We start from the raw sequence: 25,988 nt of genomic DNA on the forward strand, positions 1-25,988 counted from the left end.
GCGAGTAAGTGTTTTTTCCCCTCTTTCTCTCCCCCACTCAGTGTTGGTCTTTCTCTCTCTTTTTAAATGTTTTGTTAATTTGGCACGATCGCCTGTGAAGGGATCAATGGAAAGAAGGAGGCGAGAACCGGCTTGACGATATAAATAATAGTTTAATGGTAAACTTAAAAGACAACATAAACACACACATGACGGACATGTCCGCTAACGATCTCTCTCTACCGCACAATACTCTGCAGTCAGCCTTTAAACCTCAGAGGCTTGATTAGCCTAATACGGGACCGGGTGCGTAGGATCATGACCCGGCCCCGCCCTCCGCCCTGCCACAGTGCCAATTTTTATTTATTTTTTCCCTCCACTTGTCTCCTCCATCCAGGTAGATGGGGATGACCTGCCAGCAGATGGGGTGTACGTCATGCCGGGGGCTCCCTGGCCTGAGAGAACAAGGGAAGAATGTGGCAGGGTGGAGGGCGGGGCCGAGTCGTGATTCCACACACCCAGCTTCTAATCAGGCTAATTAAGCCTCAGAGAGGGATAAAGGCTGACTGGAAGCTTCTGTGCGAGAGAGAGAGATTTACGAACAGCTGGCCGACACCTTTGTGTGTTTATCTTTTTGGTTGAGTTTTATATTAAAATATTATTTATATCGTCAAGTCGGTTATCACCTCTTCCTTTCCATTCATCCCTTTACAGTTACCAATAAAAGTCTTCCAAGTCGGTCTCTTATGAGGCTTCATTTCAGTAAGGATGCTGCCTTAGAAGACAACTACCTATGCAGGCAGGAGACAGCAAGGCACCTCACTACTTTTTGGAACACTTGATCTCTTTTTCTTTCTCTCTAATCAGTTTCCTGGTTTCTAACTCTCTGCATGTCTCTCTTTCTCTTGGTATCCAGGAGACACTTACAGGCTTTAAGTGGATGGGAAACAGAGCCAGAGAGCTGATGGATCAAGGAAAGACTGTGTTGTTTGCCTTTGAGGAAGCCATCGGTACATTAATTTCCACAGACTACAAAAAATTATTGTTCAAATGTATATATTATGCATTTATGCCATTTTAATGGTAGTGGTTAAACATATGGACACAAATGTCCTAGGTTAAAACACCAAAAGCTGAAGAATTGCTAAGTTGTCTCCATTATTCAAAAAAGGACATCTCTATTCTTTTTGCATGTACTGCCCTCAGCAGCCTGTTGTCAAATGATGAAACACAATAAATTATGCAACAATATTATAAAATTCTTGGGGAAAAAAACAAAACAATGAATAACACTCTCAAAAGTACTGTCAACTGTGAATCTGTCACCGATTCTTGTGCACCGATGACATAAAATAAGATGCAGAATGTTCAGATGCATGTATAAGTTATGGTCTGTCCACATCTACAGAAGAATGCAGACATTTCAGAACTGTTAAGAGAAGCGATTGTCATGAAACTTATTCAGTTCCAGTATTCTATTAAAAATGGAACCGGTTACAACCAGTTCTTGTTTCCTGTTGACCGTACGCGGTAGTGACATCACTCTGCTTACATATAATTTACCGTCTATAATTGTAATTATTTAATTTACCATCTATAAATGTAATTCATTTTAACAAATTATTCATCTTTTCAAAGGTCTAAGGTTTCAACCTTGATATCCGATCTCTGTTTCACGATAGCAATGCTCCAGAAACAGCAATTTAGTTATTTTTGCCAGGAGTACAAATGAAAACATCCATCCATCCATCTTCAACCGCTTATCTGAAGTCCGGTCGCAGGGGCAGCAACACCAGCAGGGGGCCCCAAACTTCCCTATCCTGAGCCACATTAACCAGCTCTGACTGGGGGACCCCGAGGCGTTCCCAGGCCAGTGTGGAGATGTAATCTCTCCACCTAGTACTGGGTCTTCCCCGAGGCCTCCTCCCAGCTAGACGTGCCTGAAACACCTCCCTAGGGAGGCGCCTAGGGGGCATCCTTACCAGATGCCCAAACCACCTCAACTGGCTCCTTTGACGCAAACGAGCAGCGGCTCTACTCAAAGCTCCTCACGGATGACTGAGCTCCTCACCTACCTCTAAGGGAGAAGCCCGCCACCCTTCTGAGGAAACCCATTTTTGCCACTTGTACTCGCAACCAAGTTGACCATAGGTGAGGGTAGGAACGAAAATTGACCGGTAGATCGAAAGCTTTGCCTTCCGGCTCAGCTCTCTTTTCATGACAACTGTGCGATAGAGCACGTGCAATACCGCCCCTGCTGCCCCGGTTCTGAATACATGCAATATCAAAGCAGGACTTCATACCTTTTTTATGAAAATGCGATCGCCAGATGAATCCAATTCGCCACACTTTGGTCAAATGTCCATGACAAGCGTTCATTGAAAAACATCCAATAGCACTTTTTGTCAATAAAGTGATAAATCTGAGAAATATTGATATATTCTTCATTGTTTACATGAGATCTCGCCTGAAAGAATTACCCTTCATCATTGTTCTTCAACATCTATGCAATCTGAGCAGCATTCATGTTGTAAAACTGTATATTATCTTATATACTAGAGTCTCGTAAACAAAATGAATCTGTCTCCAAAGTTATTTTTAAAAACGCAGCATAGTTTTATTCATAATAGCCTAGCAGTGCAGTCAGATTTTGTGTTGTCTTGAAAGGCGGAGCCTTAATTTTACTCTGTACACCGGCAGCGATTTCCAGAGAAAAAAGCTTGCAGGAACATAATTTTTTGTTAGATCTATCTTCAGATTTGAAACAACTTCTTTAGACTTGTGGCTTTGAGAACATTGTATTTCTTGGTTGTCTTGGCACTTTTATTATTGTTTTTTTTTAGATTATAAAAACATGTTCAGCACAAAATATTTCCATTACTATAAACTTCAGCTTCTCTAACTTTAAAAAATAACAACATATATTAAAACTGTGTCCATACTCCAAAGGGTCCAGTAAATACAACCTTTTAAGTTCAGGTATGTCATTTTCATGGTTTGTGCTCAAAAAAATTCTGCTAAACAATATATAACCTTTACTGTCTATCTTTGTCAATTGAATCTTATCCCAGCAATGCATAGTACCAGTAGCTTAACCATCTTGTTCTGATTGGAGTATTTGATTACTTAGAGTAATTAGGTTAAAAGGTTAATTGAAGTCATTTGAGCTCTACATTACTCACACAGAGAGATTGTGCGCTGGACAGTGAGAGGCTGTATCATCATTGCTGCTGTTTCACTGATTTTAATTGTGTATGCTGAAGGTTCATTCGGGATCAATGTATGACGTTCCTAACTATTGAGTGCAGGGGCATAATTACAGTCATAATTCACATGACAGGAAACGGCCTGCTTGAAGGAAACCATTTTTTTTTCTCTGTGCACTCAATGAGCTGACCACAGTGATACAATGTAACTATTAACACTTCTGTTTTAAAACACCAAGTAATTTCTGTATGTTTTAAAAGTCCATCATCACTGTGGTGGGAAATATATAGTAAAAAGTTCCAAAACTCAAAGTTTTCTTTTTGTTTCATGTGTTCTAGGCTACATGTGTTGTCCTGCAGTTTTGGATAAAGATGGTGTGAGTGCGGCTGCTATTGCTGGCGAGATTATCTGCTACCTGGCTGCTAAAAACGTAAAGCTGTCCCAGCAACTCACGTCCATTTATGAGGAGTATGTCATAAAATATCTCAATTTCAGAAAATGTGACATTGACACCACAAATAAATTCTGTACTTGAGATGAATTAAACCATTTGTCTTTCTCTGTTTTCAGGTATGGCTACCACATTACCAAAAATTCCTACTTCATCTGTCACAATCAAGACACCATCAAGCAGTTGTTTGAGAGTCTTCGGAACTACAGTGGAGAGAATTGCTATCCTACAGAGTGTGGGAGCTTTGCCGTCACAGCCGTGAGAGACCTGACCACCGGCTATGACAGCAACCAGCCCGACAACAAAGCTGTTCGTATTACTACATGTGGGACTAGTTAACTAGAAATGTAGTAATAATGGATTTTCTTCAAGATGATAATGCCATTCATTATGAGAGATTATGACAGATGTGGTGATAAATATAGCTTTCACCATTTCTCACAGGTTCTGCCCACTAGTAAGAGCAGTCACATGATCACCTTTACCTTCGCTAATGGGGGCGTGGCTACAATGAGGACCAGCGGTACAGAGCCCAAAATCAAATATTACACCGAGCTCTGTGCTGCACCGGGAAACAGGTTTTAAAGAGCTTTACCATTTCTCACTATTACTAAAGTGTTGTTTGTATCAATTTAAGGGTGAAGTGTGCAATATCTGTGCCAAACATAATTACAAAAATGGTTCCAAACAATTCAGTGTTCTTTAGATCACAACAATTGTGTGGCATATTTGGGCACTGTATATCTGGGAGCAATGCTGTTTTGTTTGGTGTTGCTAGGGTTGTACAAATTTAGCCTTTTTCTAAGCCCTGCCTTAAAAGTGTTACCGACCAATCCTATCTTACCAGCTGACAAGTGTTTGTATTTTTCTAATGAGAGTCTGTGGGAGTCAGATATTTTGAGTAGTTTTAATTCAGAATTGTATAGAAATTATTTTTAAATATGCAAAAACCTTGTTGCCAAGTCACCTATAATTGTGACAAGAGGTGCCCAGAGAGGAGATACATAGGCTGTGTCTCGTTTCGAAGGCTGGGTGCTAGGTAGAACGCGTCCATTGAAGGCTGCAATATTCTGAGGGTCCTCCTTTAAACGAGTCTCATTTAATCGAGATGGCCTTCGTAGGACAAACGGAAACGGTTGCTATGACAGCACCCCACTCTTTAACAAGCGCGAGCGCTTTGAGTGAGAAGGGAACAAAGTCCCTCTGGAAGGGAATGTATGAGGTAAATTTTAGGAGAGTTATAATGATGTAAAGAGAAAATAAAATAAGATTGTACAGGTGTACTTTTAGTCTAATACTTTATTTTAATTATATTAAAATAACCCATCTACTGAGGTACTTCAACTTGGGAATTAACATTCCTTGCGTTTGAACATCATATTTACGGGCAAATTGGCGGCATTTTTTTTTTTATTTAATTTTTTTTATTGTACATTTCCATCGAAGCAAAAAATTGTGGGTTGTGAGTACCTACGAAGGATACACCTCATGCATCCTCTGAATTCCCGTGAAAGAAGGTCGCATTGGAAGTGTCCTGCTCGCTTTTTCTTTTTTTCTTTATTGAAGTTTAACAAAACAAATAGTAAGAACATACAAAAACGTCATTAATACAGAATACAGCATATTAAACAAACATAGAGCCAGGGGGAGAATCAAATAAATACATTAAAGATAGTACATAACAGAATGGTTTTAGCAGCCTTCTTATTTTTAGAGTCATAGATGTATTTAAGGTGCTGTTGTGTCTCTTTACCAAAAGCAACAAAGGAAGGTTTAGAATGACTAAATTTGGCTTTATGAATATGATATTTCCCCAAAATGATCAATAAGTTAATTAGGTATACTTCTTCCTGAATTTTACCTTTGTTAGCATGGAGACCAAACAGCACATGTTCCCTCCATAACAGAGAGAAATTAGCGAAAAGCCTACCAGCAATGTATCGGGACAAATCTTTCCAAAAAGTGCTGGTGTAGGGACATTGCCAGAACAGGTGTGCCATTGTTTCTGGGCATACACCACATAAAGAGCAGTTAACACATATGTCAAGTTTAAACCTAAGGAGATATTGCTTAGCAGGTTAATATCTATGTAAAATTTTAAAGGGGATTTCTCTTACTTTATTCGTAAGCAGGTATTTGTAAGGTAAATTCCATATATATCCCCAATTCAAGTTGTCAAAAAAAATTAGACCAATAGGGAACAACATTGGGGGAGCTGATGACATCACCCTGGAATAAAGAACGAATATTACGATTATTATTCCTTGAAGTAGTTGTGTCCTGCTCACTTTTCTGAAACGAGACAGCCTCGATGACGTATACGGCCGACAAATGCGACCTACGGAGGACACAGCCTCCAAACGAGACACAGCCACATTATTTTTTTACTTTTTTTTTTTTTCAATCTTTAAATAAATCTTCAATATAGAGCTAAATTAAAACTAACAAGTTAATATAACTTAACATTAATTAATTTAATCAGGTAATAAGAGGTGAAAATAAATAAAGATTTCACAGCACCATATTAGTGTGTTGTAGACATATTATGAGCAGTTTTGTTCACTTTCACTAATGTTATCAGGTGTGTAATCACTATCAAATGACAATTATCCCTTGTCAAGTGACTAGTAATCGTTTGTCTCTATTCTGATTCAGTTTTTAATCACATTACGTTGTTAACAATTTATTTAAAAAGACTAGTAATATCCATTCATCTTATGAGAATATTCTGCAGAGCCGTTCACAGCAATCTCCTATTTATTCCTGTGCTAATTTCTTCAAAGCTTGTCTGTGAGAGCAATGGTAACTGAGGGGGTCAGAGCTGAGCGAAGGGTCAATTACACACTTCACTTTTCAAAACAAAAGACATAGAGACATAATCAATATCTTGGCACTTCTTTAATAATTCAGTAACATCACTTTTGGCAATTATTAACTCATTAATAATAATATAATTAATCATAACTCATTAATCATGCATAAACCATCTCATTTTCTTTCTCTCTTTCCTCTAGTGATCTTGACCAGTTGAAGACTGAGTTGGATAACTTGGTTGATGCCATTGTGAGCGACTTCTTCCAACCTGAGAAAAACAGCTTGACTCCAAGACCAGTGTGACAAAGTACTGCAAAGAATTACAAATAAATTCTGAACATTCTACTTCTGCTCTTAGTCTTAACATACCATACCGAGCCACTTTTATTAATGCTTACATAGCCTATTCTTAAGTCTAAATCTGAGCAACGTCTTTAAACACTTGATTTTGATACCAGAAAACTTTTTGATCATGTAGCTGTAACCACATAAACATTACCATTGCCTCCTTAAAGTAATAGTTCACCCCAACATTATAAAAATTGATTTAATTACTCATCCTCATGCCATCCCATATGTTTCTGACATCCTTTCTACTGCATGATACATTTCAGCTCTGTAGGTCCTCACAATGCAAGTGAATGGGTACCAACAGTTTGAAGCTCCTGAAGCACATAAAAGCAGCATAAAAGTAATCCATACAACTCTAGTGGTTAAATCCATATATTCACAAGCAATATGATAGGTGTGGTTGCGAAACAGAATAATTATATTTATACTTAAAAAATATTTTTCATTTCCACTTTCACTTCCACATTCTTCTCATGCAAATCTCCACCTACTTGGCAGGGAGGAGAATTTACAGTAAAACATTACTTAAATAATGATCTGTGTCTCACCCACAACAATAATATCACTTCTGAAGATATAGGGATTTAAAAACTGGATTTTAAACACTGCTTTGTGGAGCTTCAAACATTTGGTACCCATTCACTTGCATTGTATTGCCCCCCAGAGCTGAAATATTCATCTTGAAATCTTAGTTTATGTTCTGCAGAAGAAAATAAGTCACATCTAGGATGTAAATGATGAGAGAATTTTAATTTTTGCATGAACTATTCCTTTAACCATGTACATGGCATTGTTTTACCTCTCAGTTTCCTAAGCTAGAAGATGAAATAATAAGAAAAAGAAAAACAACAACTTTCATTTGCCTTTACGACCTTGTGAACTGTGAATGTATTGATGTTGAAAAGGAAGAATGTTTGAAATAATGTAAAAGTCATTTAATTCTGTAGAAAGATTGGTTGAGTTAATTGACATAAATTATTCCATGTGCTGGAGCAGGGGACAAATATCTGGTTATGGTTTTAAAATGCAAACAACTGAAAAACATCATACAACATGCGATACACAAGGGAAATACTGCAAAATAACAACTATTGAATGCAATCAGTAATTTTCTAATCCAGAATGGTTTTTCCAAAAAACCTGCTGATGAAAGCAGTGCTATGTAAGTTCTGTAAGTGCTATAACAGCCTTATTGTGGAAGAAACTGATATCTGAATTATAGTAGTTGGTTTACATGATTCCATAGCATTCTCATTCCATCTGTTCGTGGTTTGTCAGTAAATGTTGATCAGCGATTTAAATGCCAAACCTGAGCAATTCATTCCATAATTTATCTGTGAAGTAAGCAGGATTCGCATGTATGGAATATTTTACATTTGAAAAGAAGACTAAAGTCAAAACTGTTTATTAAATAGAGTTATATGACCTAATTGATTTTTTGTGTGTTAGAATAAGGCAACTAATTTTTTAGGCAAATGGTTTTGGGTCTGAAATTTAACAGAAAATACTGTACCTTTCAATATACTCTGTAACACAAAATAAATCTCCTAATATATTAGGCCCAAATGCTAAGCCACTGGATATATGAATACACCTGTTCATTTGGCATTTTTTTTCATGTGATTTAAAGCATTTCAGTTGCCTTTTCAGTTTAAAACATTAGTTCACCCCAAAATGAACATTCTCACATCATTTACTCAAATTGATGCCATCCCAGATGAGTATGACTTTCTTCTTCTGCAGAACACAAAGATTTCAGAAGAATACCTCAACTCTGAAGGTTCATATAATATTAGTGAATGGTGACCAAAACTTTGAAGCTCCAAAAAGCACATAAATGTAGCATAAAAGTAATCAATAAGACTCCAATGGTTTAATCCATGTCTTCTGAAGCAATCCAATCAGTTTTTGGCAAGAACAGCCCAAAATATAACTCCTTTTTTACTATAATTATAAAACATCAGCAGACTCCTTGATGATCATTATTTTAAGCTTGATTACACTTTCTAGCACCATCTAGTACTCTGCGCATGCCAAGAAATAGGAAGTGTTATCAAGCTTGAACTCTTGATTGTGTCTAAAGACTGCAATGGCAAGATAGTTATATTTTGTTTGGTTCTCACCCAACATCAATTAGATCGCTTAAGAAGACATGGATTAAACCACTGGAGTCTTATAGATTACATTTATGCTGCCTTTATGTGCTTTTTAGAGCTTGCATTGTATGGACCTACAGAGCTGAGATATTCTTCTAAAATCTTCATTTTTGTTCTGCAGAAGAAAGAAAATCATACACATCTAGAAAGGCATGAAGGTAAGTAAATGATGATAGAATTTTCATTTGTGGGTGAACTATCCCACATTAATATATTTAATACATTCTATTGATGCTTTTTTGTCAGAATTTTGAATCAATAAACAGCTAATTGTAACAATTAATTTTTTCTTTATCACTGTGGGAGTGTGTGAAGAAGGGTGCAAATTTGAGTAACAAATGACATAAACAAATACATATTTTCATGCCTTTGATCCAGCATTGATCCAACATCCTTGTTAGAAAAAGTATGTCCTTAGTGTAATTTATAGTATGACACTGAATCCTTTAGTTTTTTAAGGCCCAGGAATACCAGTGGTGTTTGTGTTTTGTTACAATTTTGTATATTTAATTTTTGGTATGTGATCAATGGTTGTTAAATTATTAATACTTCAAAAAGTAAAATTTTTCATGAGTTCTTCATTGAGTTTTACTTTCCAGAGTAGGCTATTAGAAATTATTGGAAACTAATCCATTACTCAAAATTCAAGGTAAAGCTTATCTGTGAATCTAGACAGTGAAACTAGATAATTGCCTGTATGTTTTGTCAAGGCCAGCAGAGGGTATTGTAGATCTATTTTATGTATATGTGTGTGTATATATATATATATATATAATTATTTATTTTTAATGTGTTTTTATTCTTATTTATATTTATAAAATTTTTACTTTTCAAGCAAAGTTGCTCAACCTTTCAGCACCTTTAGAGATGTATGAAATTAAACTTAGAAGATGTCATCAGAACAATTTATTTTATTTTTTTTATTTTACATTTTTAATAATTTGGCATTCCTCTAAATTGTTTTTACATCTGTTGGTTTAACTCTACATTTGGTCTATATTTGACCAAGTTTATCATTAGTGTAATTAGTAATTGTGTAATTTGTATTTTTTAAAACCCACAATTTGCCTGTTATGCCATAATGTAGGCCTATAAACTTTCCATTAATTAATTAAAGGAGACTCCGTGGTTATTACACGATGCTCTATTTAGAGAACCGTTGGCAGTGCGGTGTGTGGAGCTCACAGAGGTCTGGAGTTTACTTTAACTTTGTTTTACACAAACCTGAAGATACTGTAGATCAGAGCACTTTCTTTAACATTGTGTCGTAAACGAAGAGCTGCTGCAGTCAAGCGCGCTCACAGGACGCGCGCGCTGGAATAAATAAATAATGGGACAGTTTGCGGCAGGTGCGGCGCTGGATCCAGGGAAACATTCCAAAAGGATTTGCCAACTACCCAAATACACATAAACACTGTAATTACAGTGAACTGCTACTAAAATGTACATAGACTAGCAGCTCTAACGCTAAACCAAACTTAGACTTTTAGTTTTCAAAATAGCTATTAACATCAGAAAACGTCCATGCTACTGCGAAGTGTAGGCTAGACCTAATTCCAAACAGACTCAATTATTTTTTTATATGTTTTCTTTTCACAGATTGCCATCTAATGTAGGCTACTTGTAGGCCTATAGTGCAGTCAAGGTCTTCTATCTCTCCGCACATCATAAGACGTCCATTCAAACGTCACACGAGAAGACTTCCTTAACGCGTAACCAAGCATGTCATCATACATGTAATCAATCTACGGTCTCGTTATTGCCATTGTGAGCGACTGATTTAGTGATTACAGTAATCCATCGACTACTTTTAGAGAAGGATCAGTCTGCAGAATGCCATCGGGTTATAACCATTATTATCAAATACGAAACGGACCGTTATTCAAGCACTTCCTCTAGGAGTCGGTTCATTGAGTTCTTTAAAGTTGGAAACATTTTCACAGATTTGAACTTCCCGAATCAATAACTCATTAGTGAAACGTTGTTAAAAATACAAACGGCGCCTCTTTACAACCGTAGTAAGATAAACAACGCGTTACAACATATTTTTCATCAAAACTAGCCGTCTTCCGAGCTGGACAAATAAAATTGGTCTCTGCGTGCAGCCGGTTGTGAGACGAGTGCGCAGGGACCGTCTACAAAGTGCAACTGCAACACCGAAAAGCGATACTAAAACTATATTCAATAACTTCACTCTTACAAAGTGTAGTTTCACCAAACTCTTTTCACACATCAGTGGTCTGCTGTTGGTTATCCTACAACACTTAGTTTGGAAAAAAATATTTATCATAATTTTGGGGGAATTTTTATTGGGAGAAATATTCAACAACATTCCTCATATGGTGTAGTGTCACCAAAATCACTTAACACATCAGCGGTCTCCTGTTGGTTATACTACAATGCCTAGTTTGGAGAAATGTGCTTTTGCGTTATTTTGGGGATTTTTTTATTAGAAATAAATATTCAATAATTTTACTCTTATACAGTGTGGTACCATCAAATTCAGGTCACACGTCAGTGGTCTCATGTTGGTTATACTACAACACGTTAGAAAAAAGGCTTTTACATAATTTTGGGGAATTTTTATTAGGAAAAATATTCAAATGTCTTAATTTATAATATTCTTAATATTTTTTAAGATAAAGTGTAGTGGCACCAAATTCACATCAAACACCAGGAGATCCCTGATGGTTATATGAAACCACCTAAGATTGCTTAATTTTGATGAATTTTATCCAGAATCTCTTTAGCACTGAAACTACATTTACATTTACATTTAAATGCATTTGGCAGATTCTTTTATCCAAAGTGACTTACAGTGCACTTATTACAGGGACAATCCCCCCGGAGCAACCTGGAGTTAAGTGCCTTGCTCAAGGACACAATGGTTGTGGCTGTGGGGATCAAACCAGCAACCTTCTGATTAACAGTTACGTGCTTTAGCCACTACGCCAACACCACTCTATGTAAGAATGTGTCCTATTTGCTTTCCACAAACCAGAACACTGGTTTAGGCTTCTTTCATGAATTGACATACAACCCATTATATATTTACTCTACTGCTTCTTTGGAAAAGTATGAAAGTTTAGGAGTCCTTACCAGTGGTCAGTAGTTGATAATTGTGATTTACTCTGAACAGTTTTTTGGAGCATTACAGTCCCAAAATAAAAATATTTATTTGTGAAGCTCCATTTGTTTTTGTGACCAATAACTGAAAAGATATACAATCATTTTGACAAGTGTTGTCCAGTTCTCTTTGTGCTGAGGATTCCAAGTTACATTAGTATAAAATATTGTGATTTGGTCAAACTGGTGGACTGGTGTATTTGCAGTAGTGTAGTAGTGTCTGAAGGGGTGGGCAAATGTGAATTTATGAAAGACCCATATATACATATATTATAGTTACTCCAGGGATGCTTGTGTAACAGACGCTGGAATTGTCCCACTACACATTGTGCCCTAGACTACACTGTGAATAAATATTGTCTTGAATAAAAATATAGTATCACAAACTAATTTAATATGGACAGATGTTTATTTCAGTTGGCACGGCATTTGTTTTTTCCCTAACTAAGTGTTGTAATATAACAGATAGGAGACCATTGATGTATGAAGCGATTTTGGTGACACTGTATAAGGGTAAAGTTATTGAATATTTTTCCTAATAAAAATTCCCCAAAATGATGCAAAAGCCCTTTTTCCTAACTAAGTGTTGTAGTTTAACCAACAGGAGATGACTGATGTGTAAACTGAATTTGATGGTATACACTGTATAATAATAAAGTTATTAAATATTCTAACTAATAAAATTCCACAAAATTATGCAAAAGCACAATTTTCCAACATAAGTGTTGTAGTATAACCAACTGGAGATTGTTGATGTGTGAACTGATTTTGGTGACACTACACTGCATGAGAGGAAAGTTATTGAATATTTTTCCCAAAAAAATTCCCCCAAATTAAGCAAAAGCCCATTTCTTCAAACTAAATGTTGTAGTATAACCAACAGGAGACCACTGATTTGTGAATTGAATTTGATGATACTAGTCTGCACTGTATAAGGGTAAATTTATTGAATATTTTTCCTAATAAAAATTCCCCAGAATTATGCAAAAGCCATTTTTTCTTAACTAAGTGTTGTAGTATAACAAGACTACTGATGTGTGAAAAGAGTTTGGTGAAACTACACTTTGTAAGAGTGAAGTTATTGAATATAGTTTTAGTATCGCTTTTCGGTGTTGCAGTTGCACTTTGTAGACGGTCCCTGCGCACTCGTCTCACAACCGGCTGCACGCAGAGACCAGTTTTATTTGTCCAGCTCGGAGGACGGCTAGTTTTGATAAATAGGTTGTATCTTACGGTTGTAAAGATGCGTCTTTTGTGTTTTAACAACGTTTCGCTTCTGAGTTATTGATCCGTGAAATTCGAATCTGTGATATTTCCAACTTTACGGAACTGGTTCATTGTGCGTAAAGGTAAGCGAAAGTTGAAACTTTTAGTCTGTAAGCACAAGATTTGGATTTATTTTTAACACGAATAGTATTTATTATAAGATGTTAACGTTTTAAAACGATTTTTTTTTTCATAGCAAAATCTTGTATGCAAAGATGTCGCTGAAATAATCCTACAGTATGACTTTGTCACATGTACTTAAATTCTTGATATATGTTTTGTTGTTATGGCTTGTGAGTTCAACCTTTCCTAAACCGAGTTTACTCTACTCTACTTTCTTTTCTTTTTATATTTCTTTTTTTAGCCATCGCTTGTTGTTAGAGAAACTTTCTGTTGACCCTTCTGTATATAGCAGATGTATTCCTACATGCTTGGCTATTAATATCCACTTTGGCCATGCACTTCTTGAGGAACAGATCTCAGATTGTTGAAGTAGGAACATTTCTGCCAATATCACACATTGTTCCGATTAACAACGTGACCTTCACATGACATTGGAGGTTATCTTACAAAACAGCCACTTGATGCATGATTCTTCTAAAGCTTTCTTATTGTTGTTGAAGAGCTATAAAGTAGGGTAAAGTTCATTCAGAAGGGTGGATTACTATTATAGGCAATATTTCTACCGGAACTGAATGACTTTCTTTTGTGTTACATAGTGGTTGATACAGTCATACTAAACAGTAGATGAAGCAACATGAAACACATTTTTGGTTACCCCCAATTTTTTTTACAGCTTAATCTCTGTGTATTTTATTACAGTGTCTTTTGTTGACAGGGGATGTTGCCATATCTAATATAAATGAAATATGTTATTAAAAGGAAAATCAAGCAAAATATGTACATATATTATTCATATGTTATTATGATTTTAATATAAATGTTCAAAAGTATTTTTTGAATTTTCAAACCATATACATCTTCAGACTTGTAACTTGTATAGACAGCACTGGAAAAAAAAGATGAGTTGGCTGAACAAACATAGCATATGAAATAAATAGATTCTACTCAGAAACATAGATATTTCTAAAAGAAATTATGAACACAAAATGTTAATAATAAGGTGAACATAAAGTTAATGAAATAATTTTGAAATTGTGAGTTCCTTGAACTTCATTGTTTTAAAAATCCATAATATTAAGAATTTAAAGTTGCTTTAAGCGATTTTAGTCGTAATAGAATTTCCAAAAGCTGAGCCTTGAATTAGCCATGCCCCCTTGCTGTCCAGAGATACCAAATTAGCTTTATTGAGACCAACACCAAGCAGAAGCAGTTGCCAAAAACAATAGCAGCAAAATAGAACCCTCAAATGACAAATGTTATGAACAACATGGCATCAAATTGGCACTAAGCCTCAATAGTTCACTGCAACCAGAGGCGGATTGGCCATCAGGAGAACCAGGAATTTTCCCGGTGGGACGGCAGTGATAAGGGGCCGCGATATGCCAAAGTGAGACGCACTATGATGAAGGGAGCCACGAAACGGTGCTGCAAAATGCTGAAGGGGACCGCAATATGCAGAAGGGGACAGCGCAACACAAATAGGTCCTCCTCAGCAATAGCGACACAACACAGCTGCACACAAAACAGAAAACAGAACTTGGAGAGAACTTACAGAGAGTTTGTAGTCGAAGAATTTATGCATTCCTATGCCCAGCCTTATTTTTTTTATTACGAAGTACTCGGAAATCAAACAGAAACATAGAGGAGGCTACAGTCAGCCACAGTCATACCGTGTCCTAAACTGACAGCAAACGACACATGATATTATTATGCAATTATTTCTATCCTAACCAGCAGTGACGAGATTGCTTGTTTTCTATTTTCGGCTTTGTGCGGGTAACTCTGTCTGCTGTTAACCGGCACACATCCAAAAACTTTCAAAAAATAAGACTGGGCAAGAACTGATACATTTGTGTATTTCTAATAAAGGTTTTCAAGTTATGCTGACATATTATGAGCAGAAGTTTAATTTTCATAAAAAGCACGATGCAAAATGCCACATATATATTTTAAGGAAATCCAACATATCAATTTTCCAGTGAATTTTGATAAGTGGATTGAATAAAAGCATGTCATCCTGGAAAGTGTTTTTGACTTTGTTCTTCTGTAACATTTTGAAGGGCTTTTAGAGTAAGCTGCAATAAGCCCCTACAAATGGCAGAGTTGATGAAGATGCCACTCCAATAGCTCACCACAGGGCATTAAAAGCCATTTGGACTTACTCAGAGAAGGAGATGTGGTTTTAGTTTTTTTAATTAGAGGGTGATCAAAATGATGACTGACTTTGTACACATGGCAACACTGCATCACCCAAAATTGCAACTGCAAATTAATGTTGCTGTTTTTTTTTGTTGACTTTTTTTATTTTTTATTTTGAGGTCTCGTCTAATTCCTCAGACTTTGCCAACCCAGGGACATGGAGGGCATTTGTTTCGAGGCCAAATCCAGAGATGACCCAATCAAAGCTCACCCTCTCTGTTCTCTCACACAAACACGTCATGGATCGAAGGATAAGAGACAGAGGGAGGAAGGGGAAGAGGAGATTCAGTACAGACTAACTCTGATTGGGTCATTGGCCATCCATCCACTGACCACTATGACCATGCTCCCCTGGGTAGTGGCTGAGATACGTAGACCACAACTGGGGGAGAAGAAGAACTCTATAGAGGTCAGTTGAATTGATGCTGATTAGATGTGATAATAAAAATGTATGTTATGATAGAAAATAGCATTATTAAGTCTTATTGTATACAGTATATACAATACATATGAAACAATTGTATTATTGCAAAGTAGAGTTGAATATAAAAGAGGTGATATGTGCTACTCTGATGTTACCATGGTAGTGGTATCAGATGATAATACCATGGTAATTTAATATACCATGGTACTGAATTATTAACATATTCATATACCATGGTATTTAAATGGAACACAGAGGTACTTCAAAGACTACTATGGTACACATTTTTGTCAGAAAGTGTACCATTGTATTAAATTATATTTTACCCAATAATGGAAATTCTGTGATAATTTACACACCCACAAATCATTTCAATCCTGTAAAACATTCCTTCTTCAGTGGAACACAAAAAGATAGGTTAGGCACAATCATAGCCTCAGTCACCATTTATTTTAATTGTGTTGTTTTCCATAAAAGGAAAGAGAATGGTGACTGAGACTGTCATTCTGTCTTACATCTCCTGTTGAGATGCATGGAAGAAAGAAAGTCATACGGGTTTGGAACACTAAAGGCACCTCTAATATAGACTGCTAAAGCTACACAGTATAGTTGCTAAACTTTTAAACTGATCTAATTGAATTACTATATATATGTGTGACTGTTCCTCACTCGTTCAAGGTTCGAGATCAACCTGTGGTGCTGCAGATTTCAGCCAACTCTGTGCGCTGCATTCTAGACATTGCAGGCCCAGGAAAGCCATGGGACCCACTGCAACATATGGTTCTCTTTGATCATAGGCCTCATCTTATCACTAAACTCATTCACAACAGCCAGGAGCCCAGCTATTTTGGATGTCTCCTCAGAGAGAAGTGCTATGTGTTCTGCTGTCAGGACCAGCTGCAGGTAAGGGGAGATTTGGCTGCATTTGTTCTCCAAAGTAGTTAAATTTAATGGAAAATTCTACCAAAAAAGAAGAAGACAAAAATTATTTACTCACCTTCATGTCGTTCAAAACTTGTGTGAGTTTTTATAATCAGTAGAGTAGTACGATTTTTAGCAATATCCTTGTCACCATTATTTTGAAGGTTAATGAGGACTGGGGCTGTCAAGCTCCAAAATGACAAAAGCGCCATTATAGTATCATAAAGGTGGTCTTCTGAAGCCATACAATAGCTGTTTGAGGAACAGACAGAATTTTGAGTTATGAATTACTTAATATTTTCCCCTCCAAACTGTTGACGACTGCGACCAGAACAAACCGATGCATGAACAAATCATTCAGACTGGTTTTGTGAACAGGATCAGTTGATTCATTGAGACGATTCAACTCAAAAGAGCAATTTCAGAGCATTCATGATTCAGACATCACTTATTTTCACATTAACCTCAAGTTCTCATTGACTTGAAATGTTCCCCACAAAAATCACTATAGTATGGCTTCAGAAAACTTAGTAGATAGCACATGAGTCATATGAACCACTTTACGGTAAATGTATTGTGCTTTGTCCTCATTCCCTGTCATTACATTGAAAAGAGTGGCCAGGTTATCCTTTACAGAAAAATCACACAGGTTTGGAACAACACGAGGATGTGTAATTAATGACATAATTTTCATATTTAGGTGAAGTATTCCTTTGATTAATTGAAAAAGTGCTTTTGTTGTATAAACTAAATTGAATAGGAATGGACTCCTAGCTGTTTTTAACAATTTTCTTCTGAAATATGAAAAAAAAACAAAAAAAGCAGTGTTTGCAGCTTTAAGATCGTTGCATTTGTGGTTATCTGATAAAAACAGGAGATTGGTTTACTTGGAGTGTTTACTGTAGGTTGTTAGGTGCCACAAACCGGTGAGATTTCATACACCCTGCTACACCCTGTTCTTTGAAGTCAACATGGCAAAGAATTCAAAATCCTCAGGCTCTGGAGATATTAAAAGACACTTATGTGCTCAAGCTGGTGCCTTGGATGGGCCCGCAGACCAGGGACTCAGTTTGGACGGTGCGGCGGGAGAAATCCCCAACTGGCGAGCATGTCTGTGATGCTGACGAAAGTTTTAGCGGGCTTAGAGGATCTTGCTGTAATACGTCGATCGATAACTGTGATGGAACTGAAATAATCCAAGTTGGTTACTAGATACGGGACATCGAGATACAGATCGGTAATCTGGAGTCATCGGAGCGGGAATTAGCTCCTAATCCGCTAGCGACCTAAATAGATTTACAGCGCATTTTAGAAAAACTGGAGGATTTAGATAATCGTAACCAGCGAAATAACATCCGAATTGTTAGAATTCCTGAGCATGAAGAAGGCAGTGATATGGTGAAATTCCAGAGTCTGCTCGACATAACAGGCCATAAGCTGGAAATCGAGCAGGCTCACAGTGTCCCCAATTTCTCGAGTGAACATGTCTCACTCAATATACTTTTATACATGCTGTCTGAGTAAGCTGGGTGCCATTTTCGTTTCTTTTTGTGCTGGTTTTGCTTAGTGGCTGGAGTTTGTTTTGTGGAATAAAAATCCTTCGGGACAGTTGTGGATGCATCTGCATGTTCTTTGTGTTTATGCCTCCTATTGGATGGAGTTTGTTTTGTGGAGTATTTTTAGCAGGACATTGAAATGATTGAAAAATAGGAAGGTTATTTATTTTCTTAAATGTAAGAAATATGATATATTGTTTCTTCAAGAAACACATCTTTCTCCGCAGGAAGCTGAAAAATTTGGGAAGATATGGGGTGGACAAGTTTTCTTTAGTGTTGGCTCAAGTATGAGCAGGGGAGTCATTACATTGATAAATAAACTAGAGATGCACCGATCGAACGGCCAGGGACCGGAATTAGCCGATTTTCCGCATGCTTGGCCCGAACCGGTGATCGGCCCGGTCAGCCTCACGTCTTACTGATTCCAAGCCGGTCCGTTTTGTTGCCAGCGGCGCAGGCAATAACGTCACAGCCACATGTAAACATGTCATTGGCGTGGAAGATCTTCACTGTTTGAGTGAAGAATTCATAAAGTTCGAAATGTGTAATAACTTCGGTACCAAGTCGGTACTTTCAAACACTTCCGTGTACTCTCAAACGCTCCCGTGCGTTGATCATTGTAGCCAATCACAGCGATGAGCGCGTGAACACAATGGCCAATCAGAGGTGTTCCGCTCAACAGCGCTCAAAGCGTCACATTTTAAAAATTTCAGTACCGACTTGGTACCGAAGTCGTTACTTTAGACAACACTAATTGTAAGGCCAAAGTAAACCGCGGGGGAACCAATACAATAACTTTCGGCTCAACAAACCTAATTAGACTTTTATAACATCATCATCCAGCTGAAAATGCCCATTTAAAAAAAGAAGCCAGATCTCAGAGACAGCCACAAGTCAGCAGCCTCTCCTATAATTCCTTGGTATGAGCAACGAAAATACCAAAGCAATTACGAGGAAAATTATGGAATTCATGGCCCTGGATGACCAGCTGTTCTCCATAGTTGAGGACAGAGGCTTCAGAAATCTGATAAATTTCCTCGATACAGAGCAGGAGGTACTTTCTGACGTCGCGTTGCCCGAGTTGTTTAATCTCGTGTCATGTAACACACGCAGCCTGTTATCTGTCAACATTTGGGTACACAAATCCGGGAGAGGGGAAGGGGGGTGCTGGATGGCAGAGGCAGGCTAAATACATACAAATTATGCCGTTGTGATTTAACGTAATTTTTCCCACCGTGTCCGATATTAAAATCAGTGCGACACACATTGCAAAAGGCGTGGGCACTGTTGATATGGCTTCGGGATATGAAATTCAATTCTTCCATCCAGCTGTTGTTAAATGTACATGTATATTTTGTTTTTTTCGCCGGAGCACCAGCTGAGTCTTCTCCTCCCATCTACCAGTGATGCTTGATTTAACATCCCGCGTCTACTGCCTGCGCAGATATCAACAGTGCAAATGGGTTGTAGGTTGCCAGATTGTGGTCATAAATGATTTGTAATGTGTATGATGTGTCGATTGTGTGAGTAGGATGCGTTTCATTCAAGATCTGGCAACTGGACCACCTTGGAATAATATATTGATGTGATTATTCATATAACGTGGTTTGTGCCATACAAATTACGGGAGTTTTTTTGGGAGAAATAACAAAACGGGAGACTCCCGGGAAAAACGGTAAAGTTGACAGGTATGCAAGCCGTTCCCGAAGCAGTGCTCAGTTTTACAACTTATATTTGGACATCTAACATAAGTTGAGCGTATTGGACACTTCAGTTTTTCAGATCTTTGGAATTGTTTTGTTAGACGAGTAATAAAGAGAAAAAGGTCCATTTATAAAAATAGTGGAAAATTACATCTGTTATATAAAGCAACTCATTTGCAGTTAATTGTTATTTCTACCTCTTTCTAGTCACAGAGCACTTTATTTTGAGAGTTGTTTAAGTGAGAGAAGATCCTGTAACTTAGTGCAGTTTGGGGGAAATTGTAATGTTTAATAATTTATTTTATTATGAAAATAAAATTTAGCATTGAAGAAATTTTTCTTAGAAAGAAAATCGGAAAAAATCGGTATCGGCAGGTCACACTTGCAAAAAATCGGAAATCGAAATCGGCCAAGAAAATTGCAATCTGTGCATCTCTAAAATAAATATCTACATTTCAAATGTCTCAGACAGATTAAAGATAAATAAGGTAGAGTCATAATTGTTATAGCAGAAATTCAGGGGCAAAGGTTGATTTTGGCCAATATTTATGCACCTAACGCTGATGATCAGGGCTTTTTTTATAGATCTTGAAGGGATGTTGCAAGCCGCTGGCACCCCTCATGATATAATATTGGGAGGAGACTTTAATCTTTTTATGGACTCAGTCCTTTATCATAGTGAAGCAAAAGTGTGCAAGCCCCCTAGAGCAACATTGACACTTCACAGAATGTGAAAAAACTTGGTCTTACAGATATTTGGAGACTTTTGAACCCATCTGGTAGGGACTATACATTTTTTTCATCAGTCCTTAAGATTTATTCTAGAATAGAAATAGAAAATCTTTTCTAGTTTCAGATCATGTCCTAGTGAGTTTAGAGGTGTTACCACATATGGAGAAAAATAAATCATATAGTCTGCACTTTAAAGTATCCCTTTTGCAAAATCCTTTTTTCCAACAAATGTTAAAGGCTGAAATCAATGTTTATGTGGAGACCAACTGGTCCTCAGTATCCTATGTGGGCATGGCTTGGGAGGTATTTAAGGTGGTTCTTATTGGCTGGATCATACATTATGCCTCATTCATCAAACAATCCAAAGCACGAGAACTTGTTGAGTTGGAAGAGAATTTTAAAAGTACCGAGACAGAACTGAAGCACCAAATGTCGTCTAATGACCCGATTGAAATACAGATATAATACTATTTTGTTGCGGAATGTGGAGTTTTGATTATTTAGGGCAATACAGTCATATTTTGAGTCAGGGGTCAAAGCAGGGAAGCTTGTGAAATCAGCTAGTGATAAAATTTGTGGCGCATAAACTTCACTTGCTTTATGCAGATGTTATTTTTTTATTTATCTCTGACCCCAATAGATCTATCCCTTGCCTCCACAGAATTATTAATTCCTTTTCTAAATTCTCAGGATACAGAGTTAATTGGTCTATATCTGAAGCTATGTCTCTGACAACGTACTACCCAGTAACAGCTTTCCAGTCGGGTGCCTTCCAGTGTCCCAAGCAGGGTATTAAGTATTTGGGCATTTTATTTAGAGCAAATTTGTCTGTTTTAGTTAGAGTTAATTTTGATCCCCTAATAAAAAGATTTTTGAGCGATGTGGGAATGTGGGCTTCATTACATTTATCTATGATTGCGGAGGTTAATGTTATTAAAATGATTTGTTTTCCAAAATTCAACTACCTGTTACTGTCTATCCTTGTAGATGTCCCCCTCTCTTATTTCAACCAATTTGATAGCATAGCGAAGTCCTTCATTTGGAATGGTAAACAGATTACATTTCTATAAGTTGCATAGGCCGATGGTGGGCTAGGCCTACAAAATTATCATGCATTAAGTCTTAGACATTTGGCTCATTGGTCACTTCCACCTGAGAGAGCCCCTCCCTGGTTTGGTATTGAACAGGATGTTCTTTCCCCAATTTCGCCTTTGCATAGCCTCTCTATCAAACTAAATGGAGAAGTTAAGTTACACACCGTTATTTTGCATTTGCACTCGGTATGGACAAAAGTGTCTAGAATGTTTAAATCTGACATTTATTTAAATGTTGTCTCGAGCATATGGCAGAACCCAAAATTACGTATTAATAAGTCCCCTTTCTGCTGGTCAGAGTGGATTGTGAGGGGGGTTACTACACTCGGTGGCCTGTATGTGAATGGGGGTGTTCAACATTTTGGGATCCCCAAATCTCAGTTTTTATAGGGATTTACAACTGCGCCACCTACTCTGAACTAATTTTGGGAGTAGCATACACCTCCCTAAAGCAGCAGATACTCTGTGAGTGTTGATTACTGGTTTTGGAAAAGGTCATGAGGCTTCAGTGTATTACTCCCTGCTAATTCAGAGTCTGGGGGACAGAACTTCTATCAAGAGATTATGGGAGAAAGATTTCAACTTGGTATTGGAGGAGGGCGTATGGGCTAGGATCCTTAAAAAGGTCAAGTCTACATCTAGAGATGCAAGGGTGCATCTTATACAATTCAAGATTTTACATAGATTTTATCGGACCCCCTCTGGATTGTATAGGCTTGGTCTTAAAGACACACCCAACATGATGCCAGTCGGAGGATGGAAACATGGCCCATATTTTTGGTGGTGTATTGAGATCCAGAAATTCTGGTTGAAGGTTTAGAATTTTGTGTGTGACGTGGTGGGCACTCAGGTTTCGTTTTGCCCCAGACTTTGTGTTTTAGGTGAAGGGGTGGTCATCGATTTTGGGAATAGTCATATTGAGAATTGGGTTCTGACCTTTGTGATGATCGCTAGGCAGATTATTTTGAGGGGTTGGAGGTGCGCTCCCATTTCCGGAGTAGTGCACGGAGATGGGGAGGTTGGCGGCTTTTTGAAGAGGTGTCATTGGGAAGACTTTGATTTTTTTTGTCGGGAAATATATATATATATATGTTTATGCTTTTCTTTATTATTGTAATTAAAAAAATTTAATTACAAAAAAAGAAAAGCAGTAGCTCACCATTTCTCAACAAGCTGCACGATTTGATGTAACATTTTATGTCCATTGAAAAAATTAATGAGTTATGCACTTAACTATTAAAGGAATAGCTACCCTAAAAATCTCTCATTATTTATTCTCCTTTATGCCATCTTAAACTCATATAATTTTCTATTTTCTGTGGAACACAAATTAATATATTTATATGGCGATATGGTGTTCTTATATCCATACAATGCAAGTGGGGATCAACACTTTAAAGTTTCAAAAAGGACATTAAGCGGCATAAAGGTAATCCATACAACTGAATTACCTTTCATCAAAATCTAACTCTTTGTTCAATATAAATCTTGACATCTTCGCACTTCCCGCATACTCAGAGCATTAACAAAAACACCTCATACATCTATGAAAAGAAAGTCACAAGAGTTTGAGACGGCATAAGGGTAAGTAAATGATGAGAGAATTATCATTTTCTGTGAACTATTTCTTTAATGCCTATACATCTAATGCATTAGCAATCTAATGAAGGTGAATTAAGAAATGCAAGCACATGCTGTTTAATGGAAATGAGTAGGGATTAAATTAAAAGAGGAACATAGAGAAAAGAAAGTATCACCCTGCCCCTCCCTTCTTAAAAAAAAAATTGCTGAAGAGTCATAAAGCAGTGCCTGCATGTACATACAGTACATGTGTGTGTGTTTATGAGAGAGAGACTCTAAACAATGGTTTTAATGTGATTTATTGTATGGTGAAATAATGGGGCAAAAGCGGTAAACCATGGTGGTTTATTACAGTACACCCTGCATATTCATTAATATTGAATTTTAGGTTATGACATATTGTGAAGCTTTCTTCATCAACTTGCATTCAGGCAGGATGTCGTAGCATAAGTTGTCAGAGTAACCATTTCCTATTTCAGTGAGTAAGCCGCATTGGGGCTGTGGACTTTCTGTTTATTGTCATGGTAAATAGACAGAGAGATAGAAAGAGTGATAGACAGGTGCAGGGTTCGAAATGACTTGGGACTCTTGGGGGGGTCCCCTAAAATTTAATTATTAAATTATTAAAAATTGTGAAGACTACCTTACTACACTATATACTGTAGGCAAAATTATATGGACCAATGTTGAAGGTGGGATAATGGTCTTGGGATGTTTTTCATGGTTTGGGCTAGCGGGGCCTGGAGAAGTACCTTATATAAATCTAATCCCTGACATGACAAAGTGAATAACAGGTCATTCTGTCCTTGAGCAAGGAAGTTAACTCTAAATCCACCAGGTGTACTCATCATGGCAGCACCATGCACCTTTGCACTTTTAATCAAATACAAAAGGCATTTCTCATTCCTTATGTTACATTAAATGGAATTTGTAAAACAACTGGCCACTAGAATAATAATGATGTCTGAAAAGACTGTACCTACAGTAGATGGTTTAGTTTGTTTTAGTCAATCCATAACCTGAACTGAAATCTATAAGGAAGCGTTTAAAAAAAAAAGAGTAAGATATTCTAATATGACTAAAATAATCCAATAATAACCACATTATTCAAAATCAAAATGTTAGGTGACTAGGCACATATTTTATTTATTTTAAAGCAGTATTTACATTTAAGTACTGTCCCAAATCAACACATAATAGACCACAGTGGTCTGTCTTCACTCTTATTTTTTGCTTCCATTCCTGACTTCTTTGCTGTGGATGGACAGTGCCCCTCTTTAATCCAGGACAGTACAAAAGGCTTTGGGTCAAACATCTCCAATGGGGGTGCATTAATGTCAATGAACAAAACAGCTGAGAGACTTCTGACTCTTAGGCGATTTCTTGACTTACTGGCTGTATCATTCATTGCAGAAAACCCTCGTTCACACTCTGCTGAAGTTGCTAGATATGTCTGGCTTGCAACTATCAATCTTTTTAAGGTCTTCCCACTTTGATCCTCTTGTAGTTTCCATGAGCGGAAATCTTCAACAGCCTCTCTGGTTGAAACACCCAGATCCTTTGCAAGTTCATGTATCTCCTTCTCCCCATACAAGATCAGTTCATCCCTTGTTTTGGGCCAGTTGTGAGGGTCTAATGGTTTTAATGATTTTGTGAGTTCAGAATCTGGAAGACGACTTGACAGGTTGTCGATCACTGCCTGAAAGAACTGAAGCTGATTGACCTTCTCTGTGCTTTCCTTCAGGGCTACTCCCTTAAAGGTTCCCTCCATCAAAGATTCTTTTGCTTCTCTCATTGACATACCCCCATGTGTCTTCATGGCATCCAAAACCTCCATTGTCAGTCTAATGTCCCGGCTGGCATCTGTTAGGGAGGTACTCCTCTTCTGAAATGTATATATATGTAAAGGAGATTTTTAGATTTGTGTGACATGAAGTATCAATCTAACCATATATGCAAACTACTATCTATAGCTTTGTTAAACCACCATAGAACCCATGTTATACTGTACAAAAGATGAATAGGTACTCACTTGCAGTTTCAGTGAAAGGCTTTTAAGTTCCTGAAGCACATCTCTCATGGTGGCTAGGTCCGTAACAAAGCCTGTGCTGGTCAATCTGTTCATCATCCGGTGTACTTCTTTCGGCTCAGAGTCAGTGAATGTGCGATCTTCGGATGCTGTTCTCATCTGCTGTGCAAGAGCTGGGAAATTCTTCCAGACTGCCTGCACTGTGCTGTAACTGCTGGCAACCCAGCGGATGGTAAATATTTTCCCAATTTTTAGCAGGCTGATATGGACCGCAGA

General features: G+C 37.4%; 2 protein-coding genes across 3 annotated transcripts in view; both read left to right on the forward strand.

The window, feature by feature from the left end:
- LOC127643777 (phosphopentomutase-like) overlaps nucleotides 1–8,548 on the forward strand; it is a 29,685-nt gene extending 21,137 nt beyond the window's left edge. Inside the window, 5 exon segments of the mRNA XM_052126653.1 lie at nucleotides 896–989; nucleotides 3,525–3,654; nucleotides 3,757–3,946; nucleotides 4,082–4,215; nucleotides 6,652–8,548. Of these exon segments, the coding sequence (XP_051982613.1) occupies nucleotides 896–989; nucleotides 3,525–3,654; nucleotides 3,757–3,946; nucleotides 4,082–4,215; nucleotides 6,652–6,754 (651 nt within the window). The 3' untranslated portion in view covers nucleotides 6,755–8,548.
- A 4,709-nt stretch (nucleotides 8,549–13,257) lies between these two features.
- Nucleotides 13,258–25,988, forward strand: part of LOC127643776 (TBC1 domain family member 1-like) — a 129,160-nt gene continuing 116,429 nt past the window's right edge. For both annotated transcript variants that reach the window (XM_052126649.1, XM_052126650.1), the window contains exons 1-3: nucleotides 13,258–13,433; nucleotides 15,792–16,081; nucleotides 16,775–16,999. In XM_052126649.1, coding sequence (XP_051982609.1) covers nucleotides 15,830–16,081; nucleotides 16,775–16,999 — 477 coding nt within the window. In that variant the 5' untranslated portion in view covers nucleotides 13,258–13,433; nucleotides 15,792–15,829. The remainder of the gene's footprint in view (nucleotides 13,434–15,791; nucleotides 16,082–16,774; nucleotides 17,000–25,988) is intronic.

Source organism: Xyrauchen texanus, chromosome 5, assembly GCF_025860055.1.
Source record: "Xyrauchen texanus isolate HMW12.3.18 chromosome 5, RBS_HiC_50CHRs, whole genome shotgun sequence".
Lineage (NCBI taxonomy): Eukaryota > Metazoa > Chordata > Actinopteri > Cypriniformes > Catostomidae > Xyrauchen > Xyrauchen texanus.